Here is a 17,561-nt window from a genome sequence, read left to right on the forward strand (position 1 = left end):
CCTCCTGACCCCAGTCTTGTGAGCTGTAGTGTATTACAGACATTAGAGAGGGTTTGTTTGCAGTGGTCAGTTGTTCAGCATGTGGTGTCTGCACGCTTTGACCGTGGTTAGATCAGGGCAGAGCTTGGCACATTTGAGACGTGACCCCACAACCCCATAACGGTTAACCTGTGACCTCTAACTGCCGCTGCCGCTTGTGTCCGCATATGAGTCTCTGTGTCGTCTCTCTTCTCTCCCCTCGTCCCTCAGTTTCAGCAGGCTCTTCAGCTCTTCGTCCGGCGCCACAGCCAAGAAACCCGACGCGCCGGTTAACCTGAAGTACAACGCTCCCACCTCACACGTGGTCCCGTCGGTGAAGAAGCGGAGCAGCACGCTCGCTCAGCTGCCCAGTGACAAATCCAAAGCCTTCGACTTCCTCAATGAGGAGTGAGTGACTTCCTTCCTGAGAAATGCTGCATTTTCAAACACATGCTTTTAAATTCATTCACACACAAGCAGCTCATCATCCGTGTTTTCAGGTCCACACGAGCGCTGTGAGTTTGAGTCGCCTGAACGTGCATCGTTTATAAATCTGTTCTCAGCCAAAGAGAAGCTTCAAGGTCTCCTAGCGGTTTCTGCCAAAATAAAAGCGCTGTAGTTTAATGTTTGAAAGCAAAGAAATTAAGAGCCATAAATATTAGCATTGTAATTGCAAACTGTAAAATAAAATGATGATTATTATTGTTACTAATAAATTATATTAATACATGTTTTTATTTTTTAAAGTACAATAGTAATATTTCTTTATTAATTTAATATTCTTTATTATTTAAATGAAAAATACAAATATTCATTATTAATAGTAATAATAATAATGTAAATTATAATTATTACTATTTTTTATTAGTAAAATAAATAGTAGTATTGCAATATAATGTTGTTTCTTTCTTGATTTGTTTCATTTTTATAATTTAAATAATGCTAAGATAAAATTATGTTCAATAATAGCAATAATAATAATAAATATTATTTTTAATAAATGCTATTAATACATGTTTGTATTTTAAAGTACAATAATATTGTTTCTTTCTTGATTTGCATTTTATTGTTTAAATAATAAAAAATATCAATTTTAATAGTAATATTAATAATTATAATATTTTTATTTTATAGTACAATAGTATTATTGCTATTGTATTTCTTGATTTGTTAATTTTTATAATTTAAATAATGGTAAAATAAAAATATTGTTTTCAATAATAATGGTAATAATAATAATAATTGTTATTATTAATAATAAATGCTATTAATGCATTTTTTATTTTAAAGTACAATAGTATTGTTTCTTTATTGATTTACATTTTTATTATTTAAATAACATAACAATATAATAATAATAATGATAATTACGATTTTTTATTTTACAGTACAATAGTGTTTTATTTTATTTTGATTTGTTATTTTTTTTTGTAAAATAAAAATCTTGTTTTCAATAATAATGACAATAATAATAATTATTCATAATATTCAATGCTATTAATATTTTTTACAGTTCAGTAATAGTTGCAATCATATTTAGCATTTAAATAATAATAAAATAAATAGTATTTTGATGATAGTAATAATAATAATAATAATAATAATAATACTTGTTTTTTTATTACAGTACAATTGTTTTAATGCAGTTGTATTTGATTTGTTTAATTTTTATAATTTAAACAGTGATGAAACAAAAATATTGTTTTAAAAAAATAACTAACAGTAATACAAATATTTTTATTGTTATTGAATAGTCATGTGGAATAGAGATTAATAGTAATAATAATAATAATAATTAAAAAATTTTATTTTATAGTACAGTAGTATTATTGCTATTGTATTTCTTGATTTGTTAATTTTTATAATTTAAATAATAGTAAAATAAAAATATTGTTTTCAATAATAACGGTAATAATAAAAATAATACTTATTATTATTAATAAATGCCATTAATACATGTTTTTATATTAAAGTACAATAGTTTAATTTTTTTGATTTACATTTTTATTATTTAAATAAAATAACTATATAAATTTTAAGTAATAGTAATAAAAATAATAATTACTAATTTTTATTTTACAGTACAATAGTATTATTGCTATTTTATTTTTTGATTTGTTAATTTTTGGGGGGTAAAATAAAAATATTGTTTACAATAATAATGACTATAATAATTATTATTATTAATAATATTCAATGCTATTAATATTTTTACAGTCCAATAGTAGTTGCAATCATTTTTAGCATTTAAATAATAATAAAATAAATATTATCTTAATAATAATAATAATAATAATACTTGTTTTTTATTTTACAGTACAATCGTTTTATTGCAGTTGTATTTATTGATTTGTTTAATTTTTATTATTTAAACAGTTATACAATCAAAAATAACTACATTACCAGTAATAAAAATTATTTTTATTGTTATTGAATAGTCATGTGGAATAGCGATTAAGTTCCTCTGTTTGCGCGTGTGCCGCAGGGCGGAGGTGGAGAGCGTGGTGTCGCGCAGAGAGCAGAAGAGAGCTCAGTACAGACAGGTGAAGGATCACGTGCAGAAAGAGGACGGCAGGATGCAGGCGTACGGATGGAGTTTACCTCCAAAATACAAGGTAACATCTCTGACTCTGAAACCGTGCTACACTGAGATACGATTATAGCTCTTAGTTTTTATTTTCATAAAGCCGCCAAATTCTGTTTTACAGGTTTCCAATGGTGGACAAGCAGAGAGCAAGATAAAGAATCTGCCCGTGCCCGTCTACCTGCGGCCTTTAGATGAGAAAGATGCTTCCATGAAGGTGAGACTGTCCTCCGTCTGTGTCCGCTCCGGTCAGTCATGTGGTTTGACCAAGCTGATCATGTGTTTGTGTGTGTAGCTGTGGTGCGCTGCAGGAGTGAATCTGTCCGGCGGTAAGACACGAGACGGAGGCTCCATTGTGGGAGCGAGTGTGTTTTATAAAGACGTGTCTGGAGGCGAGAGCGACCGCGTCGGCCCCAGGAGGAAGAGAGGCTCTCAGAGCAGCCTGGACCGACTGGAGCAGGAACTGAAGGTGAGGACCAATCAGAGCACAGAAGGAGGGGCTTCATAGAGACGGAGCGTCACTGACAGACTGGGAAGAGAGGAGCTGCAACAATGGAGAATATGAGGAGAATAATCAACATTCAAGCAAGCTCTTTGTTGTTGTGTGTGTGCAGGAGCAGGAGAAGGAACTGAGGCATCAGGATGAACTCTCCAGCCTGGTGTGGATCTGCACCACCACACACGCCACCTCCAAGGTCATAGTCATTGACGCCAACCAGCCCGGAAACATCCTGGAGAGCTTCTTCGTGTGTAACTCTCACGTGCTGTGCATCGCTAGCGTTCCAGGTCAGAAAACGCAACCGCTTCGGTCCACTGAGACCTTCACGGGTGCTTCTGATCTGAACGGGTTCTGTTGTGTGTGTTTTCGTCAGGCGCTCGTGAGACGGACTACCCCGCTGGAGAGGAGCTGATCGCAGACGGTGAGGGTGAAGGGGCGTCTAAAGTCAGCTGTGCAGCCGGCGGAGCCTCTGCGGGATCTGACGGGGGGCCGGATGGCATCACGGTAGTGGGCTGCTCTGCAGAAGGACCCGTGGCGATCCCTCAAACCGTCTGCACCAACTCCATAGAATCCTCTAACTTTGGTAACGCAGCCTCCGTACTAAAAACACTCACAAAGAAGTACTTTTCCGTTCTTCGCTTAGGGGCAGAGCATGTAATATCAGTCTCTGGTGTCTCCAGAATGTGTGTGTGAAGTTTCAGCTTAAAATCCCCCACAGATCATTTATTATAGCTTCTCAAATTTGCCCCTATTTGGGTGTGAGCAAAAACACGCCATTTCCCTTTAAATGCAAATGAGCTGCTGCTCCCGCCCCCTTTCCAGAAGAGGGCGGAGCTTTAACAGCTCAACAACAACAAAGCTGGAGAATCTCACGCAGCCAAAATGACGAAAGTGTTCAGCCTTACATTAGAAATACTGCAATGAATAAACGTTCTGTAAGGAATAGATGGCACAAGGTTAAAGGGGAATGGACTATATGCACGGTTACTTCCTGGTTGTGGTTAAGCCAGCTTGGGCGTTTCCAGTGAACTGTTCATTCTGTAGACGCTGTACATCGACACAAAACCATCAATGGTTGACTTATTAATGTTGTATTCATATTTGAATGCAGTTACCTAATTTGCCAATAAACCAGTTTTATTGATTGCAATAAAGACGAAGCTATTGGGAGCGTTTAAAAACGCTGTCTGTAATTAGACACACACACATTATTTTCTCCAGCACTTCAAATGTTATTTTTAATGTGATGAACACAAACATTACTTGTTCATCCTTCTGAGATTGTCCCCACTGTAAAACCGAACGTTTAAAAATGTAGGAAATTTAACATTTGATAGAAAACACTTATTTAAAAATAAAAAAGACAATAATTACCACTTTAACCAGCAGGTGGCGGCAAAGTAGTATTTATTAATCGTTTTTCACTTCGTTTTTTAACTAAATATTAAACATTATAAAATAACTAGGTTTAAAAACACATTTTGTCAATGTGAAGTATGAAATACTCAGAAAATCTCCTGAAAAACAATAACTTTTCTTGTGAATGAATGACACAGAAAGCGAGCGCCGCTCTCTCTTTATAATCACAGCAGCTGTCAGTCAGAGCAGCTCAAGATCAATGATTTCAGCACACTTTATTCAATTAATCTAACTAAAATGCACAATAAATATTTCATTTTTGAAGCTTTTTTCACATAAAAGTGTGAAAACTGATGGTGGAATTGAATTTAGCCGAGGAGGAACACTGAGGTACGTCTTTATTTATTTATTTATTATGCCGTCTTACGTTTGAATAACTAAATTAATGCTATGCCTGACTATTTAAGTGACTATATTCTGATGATAAACTAAGTATTACACTACTGATGCTCAACACACCAGCACATGACTCTCACCGGACGTTCTCCAGCTGTCTAAGTTGTAAAGAACGCTCATATAGTCCATTCTGCAACATTGACACTGTCACTGAACTGAATTGAGTTGAATAATGACTCTAGTGTGTTCTGTAGAAACTAAAGTTGTTATTTTCCCGTTTATTAAGGTAAAGCTGCTTTGAAACAATCTGTATTGTATAAAGCGCTGCAGAAATAAGTAAAAGCGTGAATCTCTCGGCAGATGAGGTTTTGGGGCAGCGCAGGCAGGACGCAGTGACGGCAGCAGAAGAAGCTCTGGAGGCCACGGAAAGCACCAGCAACACGCCTGCGGATGAGAGCCAGACCGGGATCTACACCGAACACGTGTTCACCGACCCGCTGGGAGTGCAGAACAGCAGAGACACGCCGTCCAACTACACTCAGAGGTCACACAGCAGAACAGCATGTCTCTCGATCTCATCAGACACTGTTGAGCCGTATTGTAACGCTCTGCTTCTGTAGGGAGTGTGATCTGGTGAAGGATGGCGTCAGCTCAGCGCCTGAGGAGCAGGATCTCATGAGAGAGGAAGCCAGCAAGATGAGCAGCGTTCTGCCTACAATGTGGCTCGGAGCCCAGAACGGATGGTGAGTCCGCCGAACCGTCACTCAATAGGGCTTTCCACACTTCACCCTGGGTCACTCTAAACCGGGCTGAACAGAACCCTTGCATTTCACACTGCTCATGATTCACCCGGGGTCACAAGCTGCTGTTACACACGGTACATTCCTAAACTCTGGAATCAGTGTCACTGATTGGATGAACGCAGGCTCTGTCGTTGCGCATCCTCATTATATTTTACCGACTGTACTGACACGATCCTGAATGAACTTTTCGGACTATAAAGGTAAGAATGAAACTTTTTTTCACTCTAATTGTCGTTTTCTATCACCATTTTCCCCTCAAGTTGGGGTCGACTGATGTGTGTTTTTCAGGGCCGATACCGATTATTACAGATCAAGTAGAACCGATATTTTGAACCGATATATATATATATATATATATATATATATATATATATATATATATATATATATATATAATGTTTCGAGTAAAAATGAAAATTAATGTAAAAATTAAGAAAGTTTTTAACTTTCTTTAAATATTTAATTCTGAGAACTGTTAATAATAACATTAATATTAATAATAATAACATTAAAAGTGCAGGGAGCACCCAGCAGCATATTCTGTAAACATTTTGTAAAACTTAAAGAAGTAAACAACAACAAATGAGTTCCCACAGAGGTGGCTGCATCAGAGACAAATAGCTCATTACGTTATTTTATTGGAAAATCGGTTTTGAAAATGACCAATAACCATAAAAATGCTCAATATCGGCCAGGCCGATAATCGGTCGACCCCTAACCTCAAGCGCTGTTACAAACAATCAGTTTAAAAAATAAATACAAAACCTGTCTTAACTGAAAGAAAACAAGTTGACAAAAGTATTGAATCTAATATTTGATGATAAAATTGTGTAACGAGTGATTTATAAGCTTCTTTTTTGTAGGCTGCTCAGTTTTGACCGGGAACATCACAAGTTTGACTTTGTGCCATTTTGTTCAAAACTTTAAGACAAATTTCCTAGTTAAACATTAAAGCACACTAGTGTGATAAACTTACGTAAAATTGACAAAATTATCCACAAATAACACTTTTTTCACTCAAAAACTGAAGTGCATAAGCTCAGATAAATAAGGCCCGTGTTCCGCCCGCTTCACAGTAAATGACACGAACTCCATCTCTGAGTCTGCTCTGAGTTTGAGTCGCTTTAACGTTCATTTGGGAATGCATCATGAGCCAATCATCTTCACAGACGTGTGATGAGAAGCACTAATCGACAAACAGAAGCTTTAAACACTTCCTGTGATTTGATTGTGTAACGTTTGGAAATGAAGAAGCTAAGACAGCCATAAAATGTGTATCGTACAGTAGATTTAATGTGAAATAAAGTTTTATTGTTATTTTTTAAATGCTCAATTTTTATTTTACAGTAAAATATTACAATAGTAATGTCTTTTTGTTTTTTTTTAAGTAATTTTAATATATTTTTATTTAGTAGTACTACCACCACTATTACTACTAATAGCATTATTTTTTTTTTTTAGCCATATTGATAAACAATCAAAACATTTTAACCAAAATTTACAGCCCTAAAAACAAGAAAACCTTGATTTATATCAGAAAAATCTAGGGATGCACCGATTTGAAAATTTTGGCCAATACCGATAACCGATAATTCTTTATATTTGAAAGCCGATAACCGATATATCGGCTGATAAATCTAAATCCAAATTGTTAATAGCCTGATTACAAATCTCACCATTAAAAGCCATGTCCAACACACACAATTATAATGTTCTCATTATTATTTTATGTATTTTACATTACAGATTTGTGCTGCACATGTTGAACTTAACTGTATTTTCCAATCATATTTTAAGCAATTCAAAACCATCATGGCGATCAGTGTGCATCTGAAGTGTCTCAGCTGAAGGAAATAATCCATTATTTATCAGCTTTAATATATCGGCTAAATTTTCTTATGTGATTACGATAACATAAAAAATGAACATATATCGGCCGATACCGATACGGTGGCCAATATATCATGCATCCCTAAAAAAAATCAAATTTTTCCCCCCATCTAGGGGTCCCTAAAAAATATTCAGGTTAATTGTTGATAAATGCGCTTTTTTGAATTACTAAATGTATAATAAATATTAAAATGTTGAATTTTTGTAAAAATTACTAGTTCAAAAATCAGCCTGAATGATTCATTAGTGATTCGATCAGACTCAGAATGTCCTGATCCAGTGTCATGGAAGTGGATCGATTGAGAACAGAGATGTGTTGAGTATTGATCATGTGTTGATCTGTTTCAGCGTGTACGTTCACTCGGCTGTAGCGCAGTGGAGGAAGTGCCTTCACTCCATCAAGCTGAAGGATTCCGTCCTGGGGATTGTGTAAGGAAACCGTCACCATCCGGATTCATTTACACAGTCATAAACGAAATATACATTATTATACATTATGATTTCTGTCTCGTTTCCCTCTGTGAAGTCATGTGAAAGGACGTGTTCTGGTGGCTTTGGCTGATGGCACGCTTGCAATCTTCCACAGAGGTGTTGGTAAGACTGATTTTTTTTATATAAAACTAATGCAGAATTTAATAGGCATCAGTAAAACAATATTAACATTTGCATTCACCCACACTACATATAGAGTACTGGCCAAAATGTTCGGAGGCGCTATTTGTTTTTAATCACACGATAAGTTTGATTAAACCATCAAAATATTGCGTTATCACCAATAAAACAACTAATTCAAGCACAAATACACAATATGCTCTTTGATAATATTTGAATAAAGGGTGACAATGTCAATTTTCCTGTAATGCCCAGAAGAAATGCTCTCTTAAAGATGGATATTTGTGTTACAGACGGCCAATGGGATTTGACCAACTATCACCTGTTAGATCTGGGCCGTCCGCATCACTCGATCCGCTGTATGACTGTCGTGCATGACAAGGTCTGGTGCGGATACAGGAACAAGATCTTTGTGGTTCAGCCTAAAGCCATGAAGATAGAGGTAACATCTGAAACATACGAAATTAATACTTTAATTCAGCAATAATGCATTAAACTGATCAAAAGAATCCACACAAATCTGAAGCTGTTTTCAACATTGAATGCAAATCAGCATATTAGAATGATTTCTGAAGGATCATGTGACACTTTTCTCATACTTCTGTCCATAAATACCTCTTGCATGTGATAAAATCAGCGTAACACAATACCTCACTGCTTTCCTGATGTTTAGAAATCGTTCGACGCCCATCCTCGTAAGGAGAGCCAGGTGAGACAGCTGGCGTGGGACGGAGACGGCATCTGGGTGTCCATTCGTCTGGACTCGACCCTCAGACTGTTCCACGCGCACACATACCAGCACCTGCAGGACGTCGACATCGAGCCGTACGTCAGCAAGATGCTGGGTGAGCGCCATTACTAAAGCATTAAAGAGATAGTTCACCTAAAAATGAGTCTGAGTCGCTTTAACGTTCATTTGGGAATGCATCATGAGCCAATCATCTTCACAGACGTGTGATGAGAAGCACTAATCGACAAACAGAAGCTTTAAACACTTCCTGTGATTTGATTGTGTAACGTTTGGAAATGAAGAAGTTAAGACAGCCATAAAAATGTGTATCGTACAGTAGATTTAATGTGAAATAACGATTTATTGTTATTTTTTAAATGCTCAAATTTTTTATTTTACAGTAAAATATTACAATATTAATGTCTTTTGTTCTTTTTTTAAGTATTTTTTTATATATTTTTATTTACTCGTACTACTAATAGCATTATTATTATTTTTTAGCCATATTGATAAACAAGATTCAATTCAATTCCAATTTTGATTCACAAGCTTGCAATTCAATTCAATTCCAATTTTGATTCACACAATTTAGATTCAATTCCAATTTCAGTTCACAAGCATGCAAATAGATTCAATTCCAGTTTTGATTCACAAGCTTGTGATTCGATTTAATTCCATTTCACAAGCATGCAATTCGATTCAGTTCAAATATCAACTCACAAGCTCGAGATTCAATTCAAATCCAATTTCGATTCATAAGCATGTGATTCAATTGAATTCCATTTCACAAGCATGCAATTCGATTCAGTTCAAATATCGACTCACAAGCTCGAGATTCAATTCAAATCCGATTTTGATTCACAAGCTTGAAATTTCGATTTAATTCTAATTTCAGTTCACAAGAATCCGAATAGATTTAATTCAAATTTAGATTCACAAGCTTGCGATTCGATTCACTTTCGATTCACAAGCATGTGATTCAATTTAATTCCATTTCACAAGCATGCAATTCCATTTAGTTAAAATATCAACTCACAAGCTCGAGATTCAATTCATTCAATTCAATTCAATTCAATTCAATTCAAAACATTTTAACTAAAATTTACAGCTCTAAAAAAAGAAAATCTTGATTTATATCAGAAAAATCTAGGGATGCACCGATTTGAACATTTTGGCCAATACCGATAACCGATAATTCTTTATATTTGAAAGCCGATAAATGATATATTGGCCGATAAATTTAAATCCAAATTTTTATGTAATTTTTAATAGCCTGATTACAAATCTCACCATTAAAAGCCATGTCCAACGCGCACAATTATAATGTCCTCATTATAATATTATGTATTTTATATTACAGATTTGTGCTGCACATGTTGAACTTGACTGTATTTTCCTTTTTAAAGTGACTCCAATCATATAATTTAAGCAATTTAAAACCATCATGGCGATCAGTGCGCATCTGAAGTGTCTCAGCTGAAGGAAAAATACACTATTTATCAGCTTTAATATCTCTGGCCGATAACGATATCGTTAAAAATATATATGAAAATCATTATCTCGCCCTCGTGTCGTTACAAACCCATCAGACTGTTGTTCATGTCACAGGCACCGGTAAACTGGGCTTCTCTTTCGTGAGGATCACCGCGCTGACGGTGTCGTGCAAGCGTTTGTGGGTCGGTACCGGAAACGGCGTCATCATCTCCATCCCTCTGTCAGAGAGTGAGTGTGATTCTAATCATGTGATCTACGTAATGATGTGTAATGATGAGTAACAAGACTTTTTATTCCCACAACAGAAAGTAAAGATGCAGCAGCAGCGTCAAATCGGCCAGGCAGCGCGGTCCGCGTCTACGGCGACGAGAGCAGTGATAAAGTCACGGCGGGCACCTTTGTGCCCTTCTGCTCCATGGCACACGCCCAGCTGTGTTTCCACGGGCACAGAGACGCCGTCAAGTTCTTCACCGCCGTCCCAGGTAGAATAATTCACCTAACGATAGTCAGAGGTTGTGAAATGAACTTGAGCATAAAATTGGAATATGGCATAAAACATTTATGAATAAAGCAGCGTTTCCGTCCCGTGTGTCCATGAGAACAAAATCAGCACTTCCTGGGAATTTGGTGCAAAAATATCTGTATTTGCTGCTTTTCTCCTCCATCATAAATGAGTTGGTCTCAGAGCGTCAGACGAAACACAATAACGTTCGGATGCTGGTGTTTGGGAACGCAATCGTGTGAGACGCTTCTGGAGGAATTAAACCAAATCATTCTGATGACAGACTTTCAGAACCACCAAACCAACATTTGAGATGCTCTAGATGTTCTAATTTAACAAAATGGCATAAAAGGTGCCACATACTCGCTTTGAATGCTATAATCCATAAATGAAAGATGTGGAACATCTCATTTTGTAGTGGTTTTTTAAATTTGATTCAACATCTAGAGTCGAATCATGCGATTCCAAACGATTCCCACCCATAGTAAAGCATGCGTGATGTGTTTCCTATGGAGTCAAATTAATGCCTTAAAGTTTTGCACAAAAATAAAGTTTTGCAAAACACAAAAAAGAATTGAGCAATAAAAAAATGTTTTGCAAACAAAAATAATAAATTGCAAAATAAAATAATGTAGTGCAAAAATAAAAATATAATCAATTACAAAAATCAATGACAGCTGTAATCCTATTTTATCTTTGCCACATATTTTTAATGCTCAAACCTACTAAATCATTTGCAACGCTCATTTTATTCTGCGTTTCAGTCAAGCGTGCGCTCACGATACCGGTTTTCCTTTGTGCTGCACTTTTCTGTGCGGATCTCTTTATGGCACTGGTTTGACGTGGGGGTGGAATCAAGAAACGGGGCACGCCCCCGCGAAACACGTCATCGGCAGGAGACGCAGATCGCAACAGAACAGGGCAGCGTTTCACAAAAGCATTGTAAGCTTAAGTTGATCGTAGCTCCATTGAAACCAATAGAGCTACGATCAACTTAGGCTTACGATGCTGAAACGCTACCCAGATCAGATCAAGCATAGAGACAGAGCGCATTTATTATAATCTGAAAACCACGCCCACCGGGGGAAAAACAATCCAACCATCTCCACTGACTTTGTATTGCGTGAGGCTGCCTTCTTGTCTTTTCTGACTCATTACAAAAAACAGAACAATGCCTAAAAGCTGCTGTGTGACAAGGTGTACAGCTAACAAGCTAAAAAACCCAGAAATAAGTTTTTATAAGCTGTCGACCCCAAAAAACTAATGTTTAAGGACACACAAGTGGACACAGGCAGTGAGACAGAGCGCAACGGGTCATATTACTATAAGAAATGCATTGGAGGGGGTCGTAATCGGCGACAACATATGCTAAACAAACCAACAAAAACAAACCATTCATTATTTTTAACCATGTCAAAGAATTATTTCACCTGTCGCCGATTACGTTCCCCTCCAATGCATTTCACGGGGGCGTGCCCCCGTTTCTTGACTCCACCCCCACGTCAAACCAGTGCCATAAAAAGAATCGCACAGAAAAGTGCAGCACAAAGGAAAACCGGTATCGTGAGCGCACGCTTGACTGAAACGCAGAATAAAATTGGCGTTGCAAATTATTTAGTAGGTTTGAGCATGAAAAATATGTGGCAAAGATAAAATAGGATTACAGCTGTCATTGATTTTTGTAATTGATTATATTTTTATTTTTGCACTACATTATTTTATTTTGCAATTTATTATTTTTGTTTGCAAAACTTTTTTTTTTTCCGCTCAATATTTTATTTTCCTTTGCAATTCTTTATTTTTGTTTGCAAAATATTTTTTTATAGCTCAATTCTTTTTTGTGTTTTGCAAAACTTTATTTTTGTGCAAAACTTTAAGGCATTAATTTGACTCCATAGTTTCCTGTTTTGCAGGACAGGTGGTTCCGTCTGCAGGTGCCGAGGCGACCGCTGATGAGTCGCCCACGCCAGAGCTGGTGCGGTCTGTGCTGGTCATGAGCGGAGGAGAGGGTTACATCGACTTCAGGATGGGTGAGTCTGATCTTACTGATAATGAGGGCTGGGCATCGACGCCCGTTTCACCGTTCGATTCCGACAATGAATCATTGCATCATGAATCAAGAATCGATTCTGAGATTTTCCAAATGCATCGCGATTCTCTCTCGAATCGATTCTGAGCTTAGTTTTTAACAGCCGTGCTCTGCTTGCGTCCAGTTCCTTAAACGCACCACTTAAACCTAAAATAATCATTCATAAAGTTGGAAAAGGTTGAAGTGAGTCACAGGGGTGTTTGCAGTGGACTGTTTACATTAATCCTGCATCATAAAAGCATTCTGAGGTGCAAATACATTCTCAGACTCAGACGAACGCACGAGCGCTCTTCTTCGTGAGCATTTGAGCATGCGGTTAAAAACTAGCCTAGAGCGCCATCTGCTGTCAAGATCAGAATCGATTACAGAGAGAATTGTGATGCATTTGGAAAGTCTCAGAATCAATCCAGGAATTGAGATGAATCGATTTATTGTCCCAGCTCTACTAAATATCATGTTATTTGGGGTCGCTTGAACCCACGGACTTGGCAACACTGCTCACAAGCTTTGAGATTCAATTCAATTTCGATTTTGATTCACAAGCTTGCGATTCGATTCACTTCCGATTCCGATTCACAAGCATGTGATTCAATTTAATGCGCTTTGATTCAGTTCAAATAACGACTCGGCAAGCTCGAGATTCAATTCAAATCCAATTTTGATTCACAAGCTTGCAATTCGATCTAATTCTGATTTCGATTCACAAGCATGTGATTCAATTTAATTCCATTTCACAAGCATGCAATTCGATTCAGTTCAAATATCAACTCACAAGCTCGAGATTCAATTCAAATCCAATTTTGATTCACAAGCTTGCAATTCGATTCAATTTCAATTCACAAGCATGCGAATAGATTCAATTCAAATTTTGATTCACACAATTTAGATTCAATTCCGATTTCAATTCACAAGCATGCAAATAGATTCCGTTCCAGTTTTGATTCACAAGCTTGCGATTTGATTCACTTCCGATTTCGATTCACAAGCATGTGATTCAATTTAATTCCATTTCACAAGCATGCAATTCGATTCAGTTCAAATATCAACTCACAAGCTCGAGATTCAATTCAAATCCAATTTTGATTCACAAGCTTGCAATTCAATTCAATTTCAATTCACAAGCATGCGAATAGATTCAATTCAAATTTTGATTCACACAATTTAGATTCAATTCCGATTTCAATTCACAAGCATGCGAATAGATTCAATTCCAATTTTGATTCACAAGCTTGCGATTTGATTCACTTCCGATTCCGATTCACAAGCATGTGATTCAATTTAATGCGCTTTGATTCAGTTCAAATAACGACTCTGTAAGCTCGAGATTCAATTCAAATCCAATCTTGATTCACAAACTTGCAATTCGATCTAATTCTGATTTCATTTCACAAGCATGCAAATAGATTCCGTTCCAGTTTTGATTCACAAGCTTGCAATTCGATTCACTTCCGATTTCGATTCACAAGCATGTGATTCAATTTAATTCCATTTCACAAGCATGCAATTCGATTCAGTTCAAATATCAACTCACAAGCTCGAGATTCAATTCAAATCCAATTTCGATTCATAAGCATGCGATTCAATTGAATTCCACTTCACAAGCATGCAATTCGATTCAGTTCAAATATCGACTCACAAGCTCGAGATTCAATTCTAATCCGATTTTGATTCACAAGCTTGAAATTTCAATTTAATTCTGATTTCAATTCACAAGCATGCAAATAGATTCCATTCCAATTTTGATTCACAAGCTTGCAATTCGATTCACTTCCGATTTCGATTCACAAGCATGTGATTCAATTTAATTCCATTTCACAAGCATGCAATTCGATTCAGTTAAAATATCAACTCACAAGCTCGAGATTCAATTCAAATCCGATTTTGATTCACAAGCTTCCAATTTGATTAAATTCCGATTTCAATTCACAAGTGTGCGAATAGATTCAGTTCAAATTTTGATTCACACAATTTAGATTCAATTCCAACTTTGATTCACAAGCTTGTGATTTGATTTAATTCCATTTCACAAGCTTGCAATTCAATTCACTTCTGATTCCGATTCACAAGCATGTGATTCAGTTTAATTCCAATTCACAAGCTTGCGATTCGATTCAATTCCGATTTCAATTCACAAGCATGCGAATAAATTCAATTCAATATCGATTCACAAGCTCGAGATTCAACTCAAATTCGATTTTGATTCACAAGCTTGCAATTCGATTCACTTCTGATTCCGATTCACAAGCATGTGATTCAGTTTAATTCCAATTCACAAGCTTGCGATTCGATTCAATTCCGATTTCAATTCACAAGCATGCGAATAAATTCAATTCAATATCGATTCACAAGCTCGAGATTCAACTCAAATCCGATTTTGATTCACAAGCTTGCAATTCGATTCACTTCTGATTCCGATTCACAAGCATGTGATTCAGTTTAATTCCAATTCACAAGCTTGCGATTCGATTCAATTCCGATTTCAATTCACAAGCATGCGAATAAATTCAATTCAATATCGATTCACAAGCTCGAGATTCAACTCAAATCCGATTTTGATTCACAAGCTTGCAATTCGATTCACTTCTGATTCCGATTCACAAGCATGTGATTCAGTTTAATTCCAATTCACAAGCTTGCGATTCGATTCAATTCCGATTTCAATTCACAAGCATGCGAATAAATTCAATTCAATATCGATTCACAAGCTCGAGATTCAACTCAAATCCGATTTTGATTCACAAGCTTGCAATTCGATTCACTTCTGATTCCGATTCACAAGCATGTGATTCAGTTTAATTCCAATTCACAAGCTTGCGATTCGATTCAATTCCGATTTCAATTCACAAGCATGCGAATAAATTCAATTCAATATCGATTCACAAGCTCGAGATTCAATTCAAATCCAAATTTTGGTTCACAAGCTTGCGATTCAGTTCTGTTTTTGATTTGATATCGATTCTTTTGGATTTACAATTTGACTGAATCTCTCCACGTACCTTCTGATGTTCATTCAGTTTATTTACTGCTGTAACTAGATCAGTTCAACAGTGATCTGTCACACCGCATTAAAGAGACAAAAACACATTTATTGACTAAATTTTGTAATAAAATAATAATTTGAAAGCACAAAGATTATTGAATGACAGGCACTACAAGATCATGTTCAGTGAAGTTTCGTATGAATCGATTCTTGTGATTCATCAAAATCGGATGAACTGATAACATCACTGAATATGAAAGCCTGATTCCTCACACTCTTCCTCTCTTCGTATCGTGTCGCAGGCGATGAAGCAGGAGACACAGAAAACATGGATGAACCCACTCTGAAGCTGCAGCCCTTCCTGGCCCGAGCCGAGCGCAGTCACCTGATCGTGTGGCAGGTCATGGCCAATGAGGAGTGACGTGTGACGCTCTGGACCTTTTTCCCTCAGTTCTGCTTTATTTAAGATGTTTTAAGCATTGGCTTATAGTATTTCTCTCCTGCAAACCATGATTATCAGCGAAGAATGAAGTGTTCTGTGTGTTTGTGCTTCACAATGAATGAATGAATGAAGGGTTTCTGGAGAACTCGAGCTTCTGCGTTCAGCGTAAACCGTTTATTTGTGGGATCTCCGCAGATTGAAAGCAATATCCTCACATGAACGTCACCAAAGGATCAGAAAGTTGATCTTCCACCGCGGCCACGTCTGTGTTTCGCTCGTCCGCCGTCTTTTTTAACACTAGAGCAGTTTTCCGAGGAAAGCGAGCGTGTAGATAAACGTGCAGAGACAGAGGCATATTTTTATGAGACTTTTGTACGCGTCTTTTAGATCTGCCGTTGTGCTTGCGTCGGTCTGCAGTTGTTGGTCCTCTCCAGGAGAGCAGAAACAACTTCCTGTCGCAAACTAGCCGTTGCAGTATTTATTTCTGTGAACCAGCCTTTGCAGTTCAGAATGTAACTCTGTACATTGAATATAAATATATAAAAATACAAATATGTATATGAAACGTAGACTGCTTGATTTGATTATTTTTTTAAAGGTGATTGATGATGTAAATGAGGTTGATTGATTGGATGATCTACGGAAATGTTCCTTCAATGAGCTATGCACTGTTTTATAACGGACCGCAGGGGTGTGTGTGTGTGTGTCGTGCGTAGAGGAGTGTGTTATGCCGTCCCATAATCCTCCAGGTTTGTGAGAATGACATCAGCGTTACCCAGTGTCCATCCTTCTCATTTTAGCCTTAATCTATTAAACTGACGTTTTTGGGGAGCTTGCTGTGTTTTATTATTATGAAGATGATTTATAGATGCACTTAAAAGTTTGACCAAAAAAATCAAATAAGAAACTGTTAATAAAGCAAAGAAACATCAAGTAAATCATTTCATTTAATAGTTTGTTCATTGCGTCTGATGGCCCATAATACACTGCTGCACAACACAGAAAAATGATTTTGGATACTTAAAAATATTTGGATTTCATTATAAAAACTCTTTATGACATCAAAATTAATTTTATAGAATTATAGATTTTTTTTTTTTTTTAAACAAATTGAGTTTTGATTCAGTTTTGGATGAATCAGTTGAGTGAATGATTCAATGTTC

The 17,561-nt window shown here is 36.5% G+C and overlaps 1 protein-coding gene across 9 annotated transcripts in view; it reads left to right on the plus strand.

The window, feature by feature from the left end:
- Positions 1-17,339, plus strand: part of spag9b (sperm associated antigen 9b) — a 68,886-nt gene extending 51,547 nt beyond the window's left edge. For all 9 annotated transcript variants that reach the window (XM_048171424.1, XM_048171422.1, XM_048171425.1 and 6 more), the window contains 16 exons: positions 250-426; positions 2,504-2,633; positions 2,727-2,819; positions 2,898-3,071; positions 3,217-3,388; positions 3,475-3,684; positions 5,217-5,400; positions 5,477-5,599; positions 7,898-7,978; positions 8,076-8,143; positions 8,455-8,603; positions 8,835-9,006; positions 10,500-10,613; positions 10,691-10,867; positions 12,801-12,917; positions 16,259-17,339. In XM_048171424.1, the coding sequence (XP_048027381.1) occupies positions 250-426; positions 2,504-2,633; positions 2,727-2,819; positions 2,898-3,071; positions 3,217-3,388; positions 3,475-3,684; positions 5,217-5,400; positions 5,477-5,599; positions 7,898-7,978; positions 8,076-8,143; positions 8,455-8,603; positions 8,835-9,006; positions 10,500-10,613; positions 10,691-10,867; positions 12,801-12,917; positions 16,259-16,377 (2,260 nt within the window). In that variant the 3' untranslated portion in view covers positions 16,378-17,339. The remainder of the gene's footprint in view (positions 1-249; positions 427-2,503; positions 2,634-2,726; positions 2,820-2,897; positions 3,072-3,216; positions 3,389-3,474; positions 3,685-5,216; positions 5,401-5,476; positions 5,600-7,897; positions 7,979-8,075; positions 8,144-8,454; positions 8,604-8,834; positions 9,007-10,499; positions 10,614-10,690; positions 10,868-12,800; positions 12,918-16,258) is intronic.
- Positions 17,340-17,561: the final 222 nt, after the last annotated feature.

The sequence above is a fragment of the Megalobrama amblycephala genome, linkage group LG20 (assembly GCF_018812025.1).
Source record: "Megalobrama amblycephala isolate DHTTF-2021 linkage group LG20, ASM1881202v1, whole genome shotgun sequence".
Lineage (NCBI taxonomy): Eukaryota > Metazoa > Chordata > Actinopteri > Cypriniformes > Xenocyprididae > Megalobrama > Megalobrama amblycephala.